Source organism: Myotis daubentonii, chromosome 6 (assembly GCF_963259705.1).
Source record: "Myotis daubentonii chromosome 6, mMyoDau2.1, whole genome shotgun sequence".
NCBI classification, from domain to species: domain Eukaryota; kingdom Metazoa; phylum Chordata; class Mammalia; order Chiroptera; family Vespertilionidae; genus Myotis; species Myotis daubentonii.
In genome coordinates, this window is record NC_081845.1 from 90,432,887 (window position 1) to 90,450,195 (window position 17,309).

Here is a 17,309-nt window from a genome sequence, read left to right on the forward strand (position 1 = left end):
AACAAAGGGCAGCTGTTAGATTTTTCAGCAGCGCTCTCTCTGAACACAGATGAAGTCACGAGCTGTCACTGCCCCGATTACGAGGTTAAATCAGAGTCTGACTGTGCATTGGAGAGATGGTGTTGAAAGGAAAAAAATTAATCTTTAACTTTGCCTCTTATTCAAAAATTTGTGACAGAAAAAAATATGGTAGTTACTTCTCTGGTTTAAGTGTTATGAACCAGAGCAAGTTTTGCTTTGTTTTTCAAGAAAAATAAAAAAGTGAGAGAGGACTCTTTCCCATCCCCATCCCTTGGCTTTTCAATATCTCAGGTAATAACTTCCCTTCTGCCTCGGGAGGCTCCATTGTGAGTCCCATTAAGAAAATCTGTGCCACCTCCCTCCCCCTGGAGACACTGCTCATGGATCAGGAGCCCCCTCCACTTGAGCTGCACAGGACCTCGAAGTTTGCAATGTAGAGCTGCAGGCCACCTTGCCGGTTGCGAAGTTGGGGGATGAGTTGAAGCTTATTTGCTAGTTCTAGTTGAGATCTTCTTCAGTGAAGGACAGAGTCCTATGCCAGCAGCTCCTTGCTGGAGAAAAGGAGCATGGTTTCTTGACTTTGTTACCATTTTTTAAAATGTGTATTTGAATAGGGACTTTATGCCGTTTTTGTAAATTATGCTATAATTTTTTGGAAACTTACAAAGTATTGTAGAACTAGAATAATTAAACTTGTTATGAGCATTACATAGAACAGGCTAATCAGGAAGTATACAGTGGTGAATTGCTAATTTGACCTCAGGATTGTGCAGCAGAGATAACATTATCTTCATTTATATAGAACTTTTTATCTGGAGGCATCTCTCGTGCTTTTCCAGCCATAAGTATTATCTTGTTTGTTATCACAAACACTTTCATTAAGGCTGTGAAATTTATTCCAGTACAATTTTTTATTTTCAGTTTCTTATAATTAGGGAACGAGGGAAAGGAAGGTTGCATATTTTCTCCAATTCCTGACATTTGCACCAGGGTAAATTTTGGGAAATGACTATTACCTAAACTTGGAGAACTTGTTTCCATATCATGTTTTAAAAAGAGGGAGAGGGAGGGGGATCACTACCGCATCCCCTTGTCAGTGGGACTGTTAACCTTGAGAACTGCCAAGGGGAAAGGCCCTGTTCGTTGCTGTCAGGCTCCTCTGCCTTGCGCAGTATTAGGAGAGCTGTCTCTCCTCTGGTGGAGGCTCGACCTAGGGAGCAAGAGAGTGGTCTGATCAAATTGCACCAAACCACATCCCCTCCATCCCCCTCCACGCTGCAGATAGCAGCACTCAGACTGTCACGACCACGAGCAGCTGAAAATGCTATGCTGGTTGTGTTTCTGTGGCTTTAAGGAAATGGACAAAATTAGATTCAGGCCCAGGTGCCAGCCTTAACACACCCCTTCTCTTCCAGAAAGCCCAGTATCACTGCTAATAGTAAAGAACAATGCAATCTGTTCTATCCACACCATCTAGAATCTCTTTTAAAGGAACGCACCCAAACCCAGGGAATTTAGCACCTTCTGTCTGCCTTGAGGGCCAAAGAAAATAGATCAGGACCAGCTTTTTGCTTCACCAGAGGGCTCTGGTGACGGACCAGTTGCCCTGGCGCTCCACACGGGAAGCACAGTGTCTCCCGCAATGGCTGTGGGCATACTGAACAGCCCAGTTCAGGAGATGGCATTTCTATTGGTTATGAAGATGAGTGACCAGCTCGTGTCAAGTAACAGATGGCTAAATGAGGTGCACAGGGAACGCTGTGAGATTCAGGCTTGAAGAAACAGGAGGGAAAATAGCCCATGATGTAAAACCCCCAAATCTAGTCTCCTTAATGAGAATTTTTAAAATTGGCATTTATGTTACACAGTTAACTTGGAGTGATGAGCAATATAAGGAAATTACCGAATTAGTGAACAGCGATTAACTCAGAAGTAAAATTGTATCATCTAAGTTGAAGGTTGCTTTACACAGTGGAGAGAGGATCTTGCTGAACCCTGCCCTGGTCTGTCATCTCCTAATTGAAATCTGTGCGTTTAATATGCCCTGTCCTACAGAGTGGATAGTTCATAATTTGGGAGAGTGTCATCAGTTAATCTAGTTATTTTTCCTGGTTCTTCCTTTGAATTCCAGTAAGAATGTGGTACATTCCCCCTGTGGCACTCAGAAGAATGAGAGTGTCTGTTCATTAACCTGTGAACTGTCAGGTCCCTTTGGAGATTGAAAGGAGCAAGTCACTCCAAGGTTAATGCTTGTTTGTTGGAGGTGAAGCCTCCAGGGAGCTACAGAGGGGGAACAGGCCAAGATGCTCAAGACCTGCCCTGTGAAACTCTGCACTGTGTGCAGATGCCAGATCCCTGTGGGCCAGAGGGAGGTGCAGAGCAGGCTGGGTCACCTCTGCGGATCACTTCCTCTGGTCAGGAGAAGGCTTCCCAGCAGTAAAGGCGGGGGTTGGGGGGGGGGGTAACTTCCCAACAACGATTTGGGAGCTGTACTAAAATACAAGAAACTGTGAGTGTTTTCCAGTGGTTCTGTGGATATTTCTTTTAAGCAAGAAAACAATATTGATTTCATGTATTTGTCTCCAATGGATGAAAACTTTCATTGAATTTGAAAGTGTTTGATTTTCTATGTGTTTGTGCACCTGTGTACGGGCACATTCCTAACCACAGACAGAGATAGAAGCAGTTTGTTATTCTCCAGCGTAAATGTCTCATGGATGTATAGTTGTACTGACGTTCAGGATTTGAGCTGAATAGTACATGATTTGATTTTCTAGTTAAATCAAATCTTAAGTCCTGCTTAATTCTCTGGAAAGTGCTATCTTCCTAATTTTGTTGTAATTCTTCTAAGGCTCAGTTGGAGCCTGCCCTAAGGAGCAGGTACAGGGTCTGAAGTCAAGTTCAAAATCTCCTTTAGTCCAGGCCCTGGTACACTGTATGTTTATGTAATATGTCTTACTCTGTTATTTTTGGATTGGTTGTGACGGAAGCTCATTTTCTTCAACAAACTTTCTTTTCTTTTCACCCCCAGATATATTCGAATAGTTGGGACTCACAACACAGTGAACAAGATTTTTCACATTGTGGCTTTTGAATGCATGTTTACAAACCAAACCTTCACTCTCGAGAAGGGCCTGATAGGTAAGTATTACAGCTACATTTTGTACATCTGCTTAGATATTTTATTTTCAAGTATTTCTTTTATTCCCTTGCCTCATCTCTTAATCAGCTTTGACTAAGAAATTTGGTTGGTTTGAATGCCTTAAGGCTGAGTGACACAGGGGAGGGGTTATATTTTTAGAAGAAGTCAAAATAATACTAGTAAACTTAAAAGAATATCAGTATTTTTCTAGTAGTTAAGAATTGAAAATGTTCTAGTGATTCGTTCAGATTTGCTATGTGGGGAATGCTTATGACAGCCAGGCAAAGCCTTTCATACCGAAGGCTTTTCTGTACTTAATGGTAGTAAGATCAAGGAGGAGGTCTGTATAACAGTGATCTAGTGCTCATACTTTCCAAGGCTATGCACGTATTTTTGGCTTTGATTCGGTATGAATGTATGTTCTTTTCAGTCCATATTTGCCCTGTTTAGCCAAGTTCACCTTAAGAAAGTGGTTTTAAATTTGTTATGGATTTGAATAAGACCAGAGTAACTGAATTGTCATTGTGAAAGACAGGTTACCTTGTGGGAAGTATTTCCTGATTGATCTTTCCAAAAGTTATATTTTAAACTTTGGTTATTTGTTTGGTTGCTTTCTGTTGTGTGTTGTATTTGTTTTAGGTACTGTATGGTCTGGCATTGTGTACAGTCCCACCAGGTCTTGGCATTCTAGATGTCACGAGTAGCTTTTCCTTTTTGTTCCTTTTTCCCAGGCCTACAGGTTTTTACTCAGCTCTCACCAGGATCATGGTTTGACTAATTAGATTCTTAAATCTGTGCCTTTACCGTAGCCTCATGGAACATGCATGCTGGGGGTTCAAGAGGGGGATGAGATGTCCCTGCAAAGTAGAAGTTTTTGCCTTCACAAAGGACTCACTTCTCCCCCCCTTCTCAAGTCCTGTCCATGCTGGGACACAGCATAGTGACAGAGATCCTAAAATCATGTCAGTGACTGGATGGGAAAGACAAGTGTAACCTGCAAATGCTTTCTAGTTCTTTGGTCATCCATCTACATTTTCCTAACACCTGCTGTGCCCTAAATGTAATCCTTTATCATGGAAATATAGGAGAGTAGCATTAATAAAACAGTAGGAGTAGAAATTATCCCAACACATAGAAAACTTTTAGAACTCAACTAAAATAAATAATTTGGTTTTAAATTTGTTATGGATATGATTTTTAATATAAATATTAATAATTTTTGTAACTTTTAAGAAATTTGAAAACTAACAGTGCTGAAGCCTTACCTAATGTTATCAAGGTTTTTAATTTTGTGGGCTGTGTGGAATATTGGTGATGGGGCTATAGGGAGGGTTCAGGTCCTCTCCAGGTTCTTTCATGGACTTCAGACCTCACTGTGTGTGGTTATGGCAGTCCTCCCTGGGAAGAATCTTAGAAACAAGACCACCTTCATAGTCTTAAGATGTGTAGCATTTGTCTCCTCATTTCCACCCAGTGCACTGCAGTTTTGAATGTGCTGCATAGAAGGTGCCACCTACTTTAAAAAGGACCCCATTTTTATTGGAAAAAGAACAGGTTTGTGGACACTGTAATTATCGAAGAAGCGGGCTGATCTGGCATGAGAGGCTGTTACAGGAATTAAACTCAGGATTACTTGTAGTAAGGGTTGCTGTTCTTGGTCTGTGTTTTGTCTACACTGAAGTCGTCAGCATAGTCTGAAGCCATGATAGTCTCAGGTGTGTCAGGGGTGAGAGAAGACTACAGAGATGCAAGAAGTGTTTTTGGTGTCTGGTCAAACACTTTTCGTCGAGCCCTTTCTGTGGTGCTCACAAGTCTGACTGCAGAGAACACTGCAGTCATCTGCCTGTCATCCCCCCCTCAGCCAGATGGAGCAGTGGTGCAGGTGGGCAGGGGTGTGGTGCACATATGGGCAGGTGGCCTGCAATGGCATCCCCTCTGGGCCTCCTCCTGCTATCTTCATAGCTCACAGCTGCCCCGTGCAGACAGGGAGGTGTGTGAGTCCTGAGGGTGTACCTGTCTGACATGTAGCTCTGCTTAGTTGAAAGGGGTGTTTGAAATAGTAATTGCCAGCCTTCCATGTGATAACTTCAGGTAAATTTCGGCAGCAACAGGTTTCATCAGCCACTCTACTGGGGGCTGGGAGAAAGGAGTGGCCCTGTAAAGGGGACAAAGTGAATGTCAGAACCACCCAGAGTTACTTTTAAATTATAGCTGACAACCGCTTATTCCTTCCCATATCCTGTGAAATGTGCACTCCAACCTCGAGAACCACTGATACAAACTCCAGGTTCTCATGAGGGAAAAAGAGCAAAACTAAAATAATGTCTTCATGAATAGGGTATCAAACCCTACTTTGATGTTTCAAGATTCAGAACTTCTTTCACAGCTCATGGTCGTTGTTTTATAGAATAGGCTACTCTAATTAGAGTAGTACTCTCCTTATACGCCTTAAAATTACTTTTAAAATGTTTGTATTTTTTTAAATCAAACTTTAATGTTATTACTTAACATGTATGATGATTCCAGGAAAAACATAAATAAAAATAAACATTAGCTCCATAAGATTTTAGTTTTCTCCTACCAAAGGGTTTCTGTCCCATTTTTGTTGACAGCATGTCATTCTGCACGCTGCCACACTTGTACAGATTCATGGGGAAGCTTGGGAGCTGTGTGGGCTCATGTATCCATGGGAGCTTTAACCACACTGACCAGATCTGAGTGTCAGACCCCCTCACAGCATGCCCCCACCTCATCCTCTCCTTCATGTGGTGGCTGCTTCTGGACCATGCTGGGAGGTATTCTTGCCTAGGAGTCAGCCTGTGATGACTGTCTCCTTTTCATTAGGATTATCCTCCTATACAATAAAAGGCTAATATGCAAATTGACCGAACGGCGGAACGATGGGTCGCTATGATGCGCCCTGACCACCAGGGGGCAGATGCTCAATGCAGGAGCAGGCCTCTGGTGGTCAGTGTGCTCCCACAGGGGGAGCACTGCTCAGCTCCAAGCCAGGCTCGTGGCTGGCGAGTGCAACAGCAGTGGCAGGAGATGTCATGCACCAGGCCTCTAGTCTATATATATAAAAGCCTAAGCAACCGGCCAACCGTTCGACATTCTGACCGGTAGCTATGACGTGCACTGACCACCAGGGGGCAGACGTGCACCCAGAACCAGAGAGGAGGGAGCTTGATTCCGGGCTACATCACCCAAGAACTGCCCTCTCGCAATCCGGGACCCCTCAGGGGATGTCGGAGAGCTGGTTTCAGCCCAATTCCTGCAGGCCAGGCCGAGAGACCTCACCAGTGCACTGTAATGGGCTTCTAGTAGTATATAGGAGCGTGAACCTGTCTTACTAGTGAGGCGTGGAAGGAATATTAGAATAGATATGACTGCTATTTCCTAAGCATTCAGCCTCCCAAAGAATGTGTCTGTTTTGCCTTGGCACTATACTTTCTGTGCCAAGTCCTTCCACTTTTTCATAATCATTGCCAAAATTTCTTTGCATTTAGTCTCATATTTAAATTCACTTCTTGAATACCCTATTAGTTATTCAGGTAGACCAGTACTCACCGCCCAGCTTAAAGAACTATCAACTCACAGACAACTTAGTTTATACACTGCCTACTTCCTCCCCATCAGATAATTTTTAAGGCAATCCCCAGACATTTTTTCATCTTACCCATAAATATTTCAAAATGTGTCTCTAAAAGTAAGGACTCCTTTTTGTAGCCATAATTATAATCCTATACAATAAAAGGCTAATATGCAAGTTGTCCCCTCAACCGGGACTTTAACCAGGGGGCGGGACCAGCTGGCTAACCACCCTCGGCTCCTCCCCCCATCTGGCCCCACCCCGATCGGTCCCCCACCCGATGGGGGTGGGGCTGGCCAGCCAACCTCCTGCATCCCATCCCCCTGGCCGGCGGGGCCCCACCCATGCACTAATTCATGCACCGGGCCTCTAGTATTATATATCCCCAAATTGAACATTAATTCTTTATGAGTATTTAATATTCAGTGTTCAAATGTCCCTAGTTAGGTGAAACTCTGGAGTGAATCTGTGTGTTTTTACAGGCTGTTTAAATCAGAATTCAATGAAATCCATACTCAGTAAATAGCTGTTACAAGTCTCTCTCTCTCTCTCTCTCTCTCTCTCTCTCTCTCTCTCTCTCTCTCTCTCTCTCCCCCCCACCCCCCTGTTTATTTGTTGAAGAAACTAGGTTTTTATCTTGTAGAGTTTATAACAGCCTGCATTTTGGTGATTAAATCCCCATGGTAGTATTCAACATGTTCCTCTCTCGTGTTTCTTGTAACTTGGTAGAGGCTTAATCTGATTCAAGTTTTATTTTTATTTTGTATTTTTATAAGAATATCCTATAGGTGGTAGTATATGTGTCTATCAAGAAACACAGAAAATCATTGGTTGTTTCTTTTGGATATTCATTCACAACTATTTAAAACTGCAAAATAGTTACAGCTAATTCTGTCATTCCTTCATTTAGTAGCTAGGAAGAGAGAAATGTTCTCAATACTCTTTTGATAATTCTGAGATGCAATTTGCCCAGGAAGAAAAGGATAACTATTACATGCTTCCTTTTATTTACCAGTTCTCAAAGTGAAGAGGTGGTTACCTAGCATCCTCCAGAGTTGATCAATGAGGTTTTTTGTGAGGTTTTCCTTTTGGAAGGGGAGTGCATATTATTTTGAGTTTATGGGATTAAACAAATTGAATATTTTTTGATCACTTGTACTCATTATTGGTATTCAAATTGTCCTCATCTTTTAGCCTCTTCAGATTGGCTCTTCAGTCTTTCTGACACAACCTCAGTAGTCCTTAGTAGTTCCTTGATTTCTGGCAGGCAAGAACGTACCAGGTTCACCTTGTATGTCTCCTGCCCCTGATCTGGAATCAGCCTTTTCTGTAAGAAACCCTGGTTCCTTTAAGTAGGAAATGACATTTAGAAACCTTAGTCAAAGTACTTGCAATTGGGTTGTTCTTTATTTCTAGGCCTTTTCCATGGACAGAACTCAGAAATATGTGCATATATATTTACTTAACATGTAAAATATATCATGAGTGCATGCTAACACTTCTAATTAAACTTCAGTACACATGGTTACTGTTTCACCTTTGACCTTTCATATCCTTTTTTTCATACTGAAAATCTTGGTTATCAGTGATACAGCATAATAATTCATTTTCTTTGTCCCCAGTACATACCAAATAGTCTCAGAATTACAGTACTGATACTACCATGGACCATACGATTACTGAAATTAGTTTAAGATGTTTGCAGTTACAAGTACTTTTTGGGCCTTTAGGGTATATCTAACTAGAGATGTATAGTAAAATTACTGTTTTGAAGTCACTTAAAATAATTCTCTGTGTGATCGATCATGACACTATTTCAGTATACAGTTTGATTCATTTGTTTCATTTCACTTATTTAGTGATTGCATTCAAAATACTTTTTGTCTTATAACTATGTGAAATACTAGAGGCCTGGTGCACAAAATTTGTGTATGGGTAGCGTCCCTAGGCTTGGTCGGCGATCAGGGCCAATCGGGGCCTCCTGCTGCCTGCCGGGACCTTCCTTCATTCTGCACCAGCCCCTGGTGGTCAGCACATGTCATAGCAAGCAATTGAACTCCAGGTCTCCCAGTTGAACTCCCGAAGGGACACTTTGCATATTAGCCTTTTATATATAGAGATAAACATGTTCTCTAAATCAAATTTACAAACAAGCTATATTTAGAGAAATTAAGCTTATATTCCTGTCTCCTCTACTCCTGTAGGTAATCTCTTTCTCCCTTTAGTTTTTTGGGTTGTCCTGTTTTTAAAAATGGGAAATAATATAGTTTATATTTTTTATCCTCCCAATATTGGTAGCATACTATATGCTATAGATACTTTCTTCACCTTGCTTTTTTGTATTTAACACTTACCCTAGCACTAGTTATATAGGAAGATATTATTGATTCCTTTTTATAGCTGCATGGTATTCATTAGTGTATATACACTGTAGTTTATTCAACCAGTTATATATTGATGAACCATTTAGGTTGTTTTCAGTCTTCTGTTACTAGAAATTGTGCTTTTGCCTTGTGCATAAGTCTTTTTCTATTTTTGCTAATATATTTTTGTGATCCTGAGAAGAAGATTACATGATGAAAGGTTAAATGCATGGATAATTTTGCTAGATATTTCCAAATTCACCTCCATAAGGATTGTACCATTTTAAAATTCTCATTGGCAATGTATGTGGCACATATTGTCAAACCTCGGTTTTTTTGCCAGTTTGATAGGTGAAAAATTGTATCTCCATGAAGTTTTTAACTGCATTTCTCTTATGAGAGAAATTGAACATCTTTTCATATGTTTAAGGGCCATTTGCATTTCTTTTTTCCTTTTAAATAGCTCTTCTTATGAGTCTTGTAGATGAATAGAGAATATACAGTTAGTAAGACTTGGGGGAGCAGTAAGCACTTCACACTGATATTAGACTGTGCTATTTAGCATTACATGGAGCTCATTTCCCTTCTTAGGTGTCCCAGTTCTTCTAGAAAACATAAGCTCTCGTAAGTCCCTCTCCATCCTTATCCTTGGCTCTACCTCTGCTTAAGAGATAGCAACTATAGAGCATGGAGCTCTAGGCTCAAAATTCAGGGCTGTTTAACCCTTTCATCGAACAAGAAGCAGCTTCCACTACCAGAGTTAGACCATTAGGTGTTAGCTCTGTGTCTGCCGGCATGCATCCATGAAGACCATTGGCTTTTATGTTCTAGGTTCTTGTTAGTAATTGAGTAGGGCAACAAAATAGGCAGCCTAAGCAGAGGAACTCTGTGTTGCTGAAGCCCTGGGAACAGTCACTGCTGCCACCATGGAACTGTGCTGTCTCAACAGGAACCGGAGCCCATATTCATCAGCCACACTGTGCTACCTACCGTGCACCAGAGCACACAGAAATGTTTTCTTTCCTCCTCCCATCTCCCAGTCTCACACCAGTTTCTTCCATTGGCAGAACTTCACTAAAAACCAAGCTGGCAAGCTTGGGAACTTGTTTTCAGAGCTTTAGCCTCCAAGAGCAAGGGAGGGAATGGAGCTGGAAGCTGACAGACAGAGAACTGGTTGTGAAAGGGCTCCAGACATCTGGAAACAGGCCTTCTGATTGAGAGGAGCTGGAGAAGCATGGTGGCCAGGCATGGAAATACATGGAGCTGAGAGCAGCCGGCACAGGCACAAGCTGAGTGCAGAGAAAGGCTAAATATTTAGTTGTCATATATTTAATAAATACCCGCTTCGTGAAGAATGGTATTTTGAGCTGGGCCTTGAAGAAATAAGTAAACAATCCAGAGCATTACACAGTGCTAATTTACATAGCAACAAAATGGCACCACTGGGTCCCCTGGGAAAAGCTGGAGGCAGAAAACAAATAGGTGTTCTGTAGTTGCTACTGTCATCTAAAAGTATTTTAAAATTGTAACAGTGTGTTTAGAATTCTGTAAAGTTCCTGGGAAAGTAAACAGAGTTGGAAATCTATGCTGTGAAGGGCTTTTGAAATCTGTTGAATTGGGGATATGACTTTTGTGCTTTGCAGCTGTGTTTAAAGCTGTGTCCTCTGGAGCAGAAACAAGAGATTTGGGCCTGCGGGAGTTCACCAGAGGTTGAAGGGGTAGAATGTGGCGTAGAAGGGTGCTTGCTGGAGTAGCAGAGCGGCCCTGAAGACCTCCATGCAGACAGTTTCTTAAAATGGCACTATTGAGGCTGGACTGGTCCAGACCAAGAGGCTGGACTTTCCAGTCTGTTTCTCTAACCAGATATCAAGGCTGGTTCTAATTGTCAGTGAAGCTTAACTTCTTTATCTACTGTAAATTACTTGGCATTAAGCAGACATTTATTAAGAGGCTGCCAAGTGTATTTTAGGTACTGGGGATAGAAAAATACACAGGTCGTTTCTGCCTTGGAGAATCGTATGAGCTAATGGGAGAGAACGACATTTAAACAGAAGGTGAGAACATAGCAAAATAAATCATCTACTGGGAGATTTCAGCATGGAGAAACCATAGGAACACTGGAACAGGGGCACCTAAGCTGAGTTGGGGGTGTTAATCATGATAGGGTTATGAGTGGGCCAGTCCATAAACAGAGGAAGAAAGTGAGGGTCAGGGGAGAATCATACAAAATGGTCAGCATGTGGAAAGACATACTTATCTCTGACTCACTCCAAAGCCAGTGCCCCTTCCAGTGGACCATCTTGCATCTGGTGGGGGGTTCAAGTAGGAATTACAGTTATTCGTAGCCTCTCACTCTTCCTCTGGAGAAAATTAGGCATTATTTTCTCACAAGATCTTAAGAGTGCTACAAAACTGTAGGTAAAGTAAGAACCCCACAATAATGCATACAGAATATATTTGTTTGCCTGCTACTCTGAGGAACTCATGATCTCAAATGAAAATGGGCTGCAGTTCCTACGTGGGGGAGAGGTGGCGGATGATTAGACAGTGATTTCCCATAATCATTTAGGATTCTTGGTTTAATGTAGTCCTTTGTGTGTATTTAAGTTTCATTATCCTTCATACCTGTTTTTTGTTTTTATTTTTGTTTTTTATTTGTTTGAGAATAAAGACTGCCTGAAAGGCTTTATTGCTCTTATTTTTACAGAATTTACATATTTTATAGGATTAAATGTTTTGGACCCTACTTACATTTCCCCGTGTCTAGCGGGGATATAGCAGTGTGTGTGTGTCCAGATACATGTAAATGTACACAATTTTTTCAGTTACAGTTGCCATTCATTGTTATTTTATTTTATTTTATTATTTTTTTTTATTTTTTTTTATTGCTTAAAGTATTACAAAGGGTATTACATATGTATCCATTTTATCCCCCCGCCCTAGACAGTCCCCTAGCCTCCCCTATCACCCAGTGTCTTATGTCCATTGGTTATGCTTATATGCATGCATACAAGTCCTTTAGTTGATCTCTTACCCCCCTACCTCCTGCCCCCCAACCCACCCCGGCCTTCCCGCTACGGTTTGACAATCTGTTTGAGGCAGCTCTGCCTCTGTATCTATTATTGTTCAAAAGTTTATAATGGTCTCTATTGTCCATGAATGAGTGAGATCATGTGGTATTTTTCCTTTATTGACTGGCTTATTTCACTTAGCATAATGCTCTCCAGTTCCATCCATGACGTTGCAAATGGTAAGAGTTCCTTCCTTTTTACAGCAGCATAGTATTCCATCGTGTAGATGTACCACAGTTTTCTAATCCATTCATCTACTGATGGGCACTTAGGCTGTTTCCAGATCTTAGCTATGGTGAATTGTGCTGCTATGAACATAGGGGTGCATATATCCTTTCTGATTGGTGTTTCTGGTTTCTTGGGATATATTCCTAGAAGTGGGATCACAGGGTCAAATGGGAGTTCCATTTTCAGTTTTTTACATTGTTATTTTATACTAGAGGCCCAATGCATGAAATTCGTGCAAGAGTAGGTCTTCCTTCCCCCAGTTGCCAGCACTGGCTTCCCTCTGGGACCTGGGACCTGGGCTTTCCTTGCAGCCCTGGCTTCGTTTGGAAGGACGGAAGGACGTCTGGTCTAATTAGCATATTATGCTTTTATTATTATAGATTAATATCAGGTATACACCATAGTGGTTAGACATTTATATAATTTAAGAAGTCTAAACCCGCCTGACACCAAATGTAGTTATTACAATATTATTGACTGTATTCTCTATGCTGTACTCTACAATGCATGACTGCTTTGTAACTACCAATTTGTACTTCTGAATTCCTTCACCTTTTTCACCCAACCCCTCTCCCATCTGGCAACCATCAGTTGTTCTCTGTATCTGAATCTGTTTCTGTTTTGTTTGTTAAGTTTATTTTGTTTATAGATTCCACATATAAGTGAAATTATATGGTATTTGTCTTTGTCTGACATATTTCACTTAGTATAACACATTCTAGGTCCATCCAATGTTGTTGAAAATGGTAAGATTTCATTCTTTTTTATGGCCAAGTAATATTCCACTGTATATATGTACCACACCTTCCTTATTCACTAGTTTATTGATGAGCACTTAGGTTACTTCCGTATCTTGGCTATTGTAAATAACATAGAGGTGCAAGTATCTTTTTGAATTAGTGTCTTGGATTTCTTGGGATAAACAACCAGAAGTGGAAATAACACAGTTGTTTTTATATTTTTATTATTATTTTTAAATATTTGTATTGATTTCAGAGAGGAAAGGAGAGGGAGAGAGAGATATAAACATCAGTGATGAGAAAGAATCATTGATTGGCTGCCTCCTGCACACCCCACACCAGGGGACCGAGCCCGCAATCCAGGCATATGCCCTGACCGGGAATCGAACTGTGACCTCCTGGTTCATAGGTCGATGCTCAACCACTGAGCCACACCAGCCGGGCAACAAAGTTGTATCTAAATGTGGTATTTTGGAGTATATATCCAACATTATGCAACAATATCACTTTCTTACCAATTATGCTTCTTCAAATTCACATTCTGCATAACCAGGTTATTAATGGACTGGGTATTTCTCTGGCACTGACTATGAAAAATGATCTAATGGCCAAAGAAGTGTAAAATCTAACTTTGTGGGCCTAGTCCCTAATTTACTACCTCAATCCTCCACCCAAAAATCTGGTAGGTAATTTTTTAATTTAAATTTTAAGTATTACAAATATATATTCTTATTTCCCCTTTTTTATTAAAATATATAGCATAGCCCTAGCCAGTTTGGCTCACTGGATAGAGCGTCAGCCCTCGGATTGAAGGGTCCCAGATTCAATTCCTGTCAAGAGCACGTACCTCGGTTGCAGGCTTGATCCCCTGCCCTGGTCTGGTTGTGTGGGAGAGGCAACCAATCTATGTGTCTCTCTCACATCGATGTTTCTCTCTCTGTGTCTCTGCCCCTTCCTTCCATTTTCTCTAAAAATCAGTGGAAAAATATCCTCAGGTGAGTATTAACAACAACAAAAATATAGCATATATTCAAATATATCTTTTTCAGTCAACAGTGTTTTTACGGAGCGTTCTCATGCCTTTTTACATTTGTGCAGTAGTCCATTGACTGGCGGTGCTATAATTTACTTAACCAGCCCCCTTTGACTGACATGAAGGTGTTTCCAGTCTTCTACAATAACAATTCTGTGATGACCCTTTTGTAAAGAGTGAGGTTTAACAAGAGACGGTTCCAATAAAGCCTAAAACAAACAAACAAAAATAACCATTGTAAGTCCCAGGAACAGCTATATAATTTACAAAGCACAGTGCAGAATGAAAATGTGGGACCTCCTTGTTCAAGAACAGGGGAACAGTGCAGTTAAAAGTAAAGCTCTGACCGGTGTGGGCAGTTGGTTGGAGAATCGTCCCATACACCAGACGGTGGTGTATTCGATCCCCAGTTGGGGCATGTGCGGATGTTTCTCTCCCTCCCTCCCTTCTGCCCTCCCTTCTTTCCTCTATAAAATTAGGTGTGTTTTTTTAAGTACTTAAGAAAAGCTTTTTTCTTGATTTTGCAGTCTTTTCAATTTGGCATTGTGTTTTTACTTGTTTAATTTTCTTCTAAGTAAAGAGAAAAAAATACATTTAAATTATTAGCAACAATTTTATCATTCATCTTTATATTGTGCTGTGGAAGTTTTAAATGCAAATGTGGAGCTTTTATCTTATATGCAGATTCACCAAATTACAAAATTCACTTTTGGTAGCTAATATGTGTGTGTATTTCGTTCTTACCAAAACAATGGAAATTCTGCACAAACCTTAATTGTTGGGTGTGGGGTTGGGTTTTTTTTTGGTATTTATTTATTTATTTATTTACTTTTATTGAATTTTGTTGGGGTGACAATGATTAACAGTATTGTACAGGTTTCAGGTGTACAATTCTATGACACATCATCTGTATACTATATTATGTGTTTATCACCCCATGTCAAGTCTCAGTTCATCACCATTTATCCCCCCCTTACCCTCTCCACTTCCCCCCCACTTCCCTACCCCAGCAATCACCACACTATTGTCCATCTCCATGAGTTTGTATTTTTTTGCTCAATCCCTCCATGGCCCTTCCCAGGATACCCGTCCCCTCGAGCTGTCAGCCTACTCTCTATGAGTCTCTCTCTAAAACTAATTATTTTGCCCTGCCTGGTGTGGCTCATTTGTTTGGAGTGACAACCTGTACACCAAAAGGTCATAAGTTTGATTCCTGGTTAAGGCAAATACCTAAGTTGTGGGTTCAGTCCCTGATCAGGGCACATACAAGAATCAACCAGTGAATGCATAAATAAGTGGAACAACAAATCAATGTTTCTACACCCCCTGGCCTCTCCCCCACCCCCACCCCCCAAATGAATAAATACATAAAAGAATTTTAAGACAGACATTAAGTGTAGTGTCTTCTGCACGTAAGTGTCTGAAAGCACAGGCTGTGTGCCATTGAAGCTGGTCCTGATTACCACTTCTATTTAACACTGGTCTGGAAGCCCTGACTAGGGAAGCGGGGAGGAGGAGGAAAGGGAGAAGCAAGGATGGGAAAAGGGAGGAATAAGAAATAAGTATGATACATATTGGGGAAAAGGGATAAAATATCATTATTTGCAGATGAATGCACTGAAGAATTATGATTACTAGTAAGAACTCTAAGGACTGTAGCCAGATACAATCATATATCCAAAAATCAATGGTTTCCTCACATACCCACAATAACCAGTTAGAAAGTATAATGGGGGAGTGGGATGGATTCATTCATCATAGCTATAAAAACTATAAAATATCTAGTAACTGTCCATGAACTGTACTTCTTCTTTATACCTAGACCATCCCTGTCCATATTACCAAAGGTCATCCATCCCTGAACCACCTTATGCCATTAGAGTTGGGATAAGTGTCAGAAGTGGGAGGCAGAAGAATGATGTGAGCTCATCAATTGTGTAGATATGAAGCTAGCATGCCAGGGAGGTCAGCTAGAATTTTTTTAACCACCCTCCTCCCTCCCCACAAACAATAATATCTACCTGGGAATAAAGTTAATAAATCCACAGGTTCTAATGTAAAGAAACCATAAATCTTTAAGAAGCAATGAGTAATGGAAAGATATTCCTGGATGAGAAAATTTAATATAGAAAATGTGTTGGTTCTTCCCATCTTAATCTACCAATTTAATGTAGGACTTACTCAGACACCTACTTGTGCTTTAAAAAAATAAAACAACTTTGACTAAGATATTTAAGAAATTTTCCAAGAGAATACGTAAATGGAAATCCAACTCCCCCCAAAATAGGAAGCAAAATTAATGAAATGAGAGGTCTACTACCACCATGTATTAAAGTTAGTACTACATACTAAAATAGTATGGCATTAATGCAGGAATAAACTGGAAGATAAAATAAGTAGCCATCCAAACTCTGAAATATATCCCAGGATATGTAAGGATATAGCACAGGATAAATATGACATTTCACATCAGCTGCTAACTGAAGGGTAATATTGCAAATGGTGCTAATATATCGAAAACACTTAACATAAAGTTCTTTCCTTATACTATAAACCAAAGTAGTTTCCTGTTAAGAGTTAGATTTTACAATGTTATTTCAAAAGAACTATAGAGAATTATTAATAAGTATTCATCTAATCTCAAGGTGAGGAACTACTTCCTCAGCATAAAGGCAAAGACAGAAACCATAAACAGAATTCAAAGGTGTTTGACAGACTGGGAAAAAATAATGACAATATACACGACAAAGAATTATTTACTTTAATATATGTGAAGTACTATAAAATACTTAAGAAAAAATATGAATTCCCAGTTAGGAGATATGTATACAAAAAACAATTTATTTAAAAAGAAAGAAAAAGAAACAGAATAGTCAATAAACTTGAAAGAGTTTGGCCTCACTAATAGTCAAAGAAATGCCAATTGAAACAAGGTAACTGTTTTTTGGCTTGTCTTATTGGTAAATATTTTTAATTAAAATTTTTTTATTTACATAATAATCATTTCTCACAAAGAAAACAATACAGAAATACATACACTAAAATAAAATATTTCGGTTTCAACTTGCACTAGCCTAGTTATTACTAAAATTGAGTATCATGTCTCTTGACCATTTTTA

General features: G+C 40.2%; 1 protein-coding gene across 4 annotated transcripts in view; it reads left to right on the forward strand.

Annotated features, from left to right (window-relative positions):
• The window catches only part of BTBD9 (BTB domain containing 9), a 454,016-nt gene that overhangs the window by 298,787 nt on the left and 137,920 nt on the right, over positions 1 to 17,309 (forward strand). For all 4 annotated transcript variants that reach the window (XM_059701796.1, XM_059701798.1, XM_059701797.1 and 1 more), the window contains exon 7: positions 3,053 to 3,162. In XM_059701796.1, coding sequence (XP_059557779.1) covers positions 3,053 to 3,162 — 110 coding nt within the window. The remainder of the gene's footprint in view (positions 1 to 3,052; positions 3,163 to 17,309) is intronic.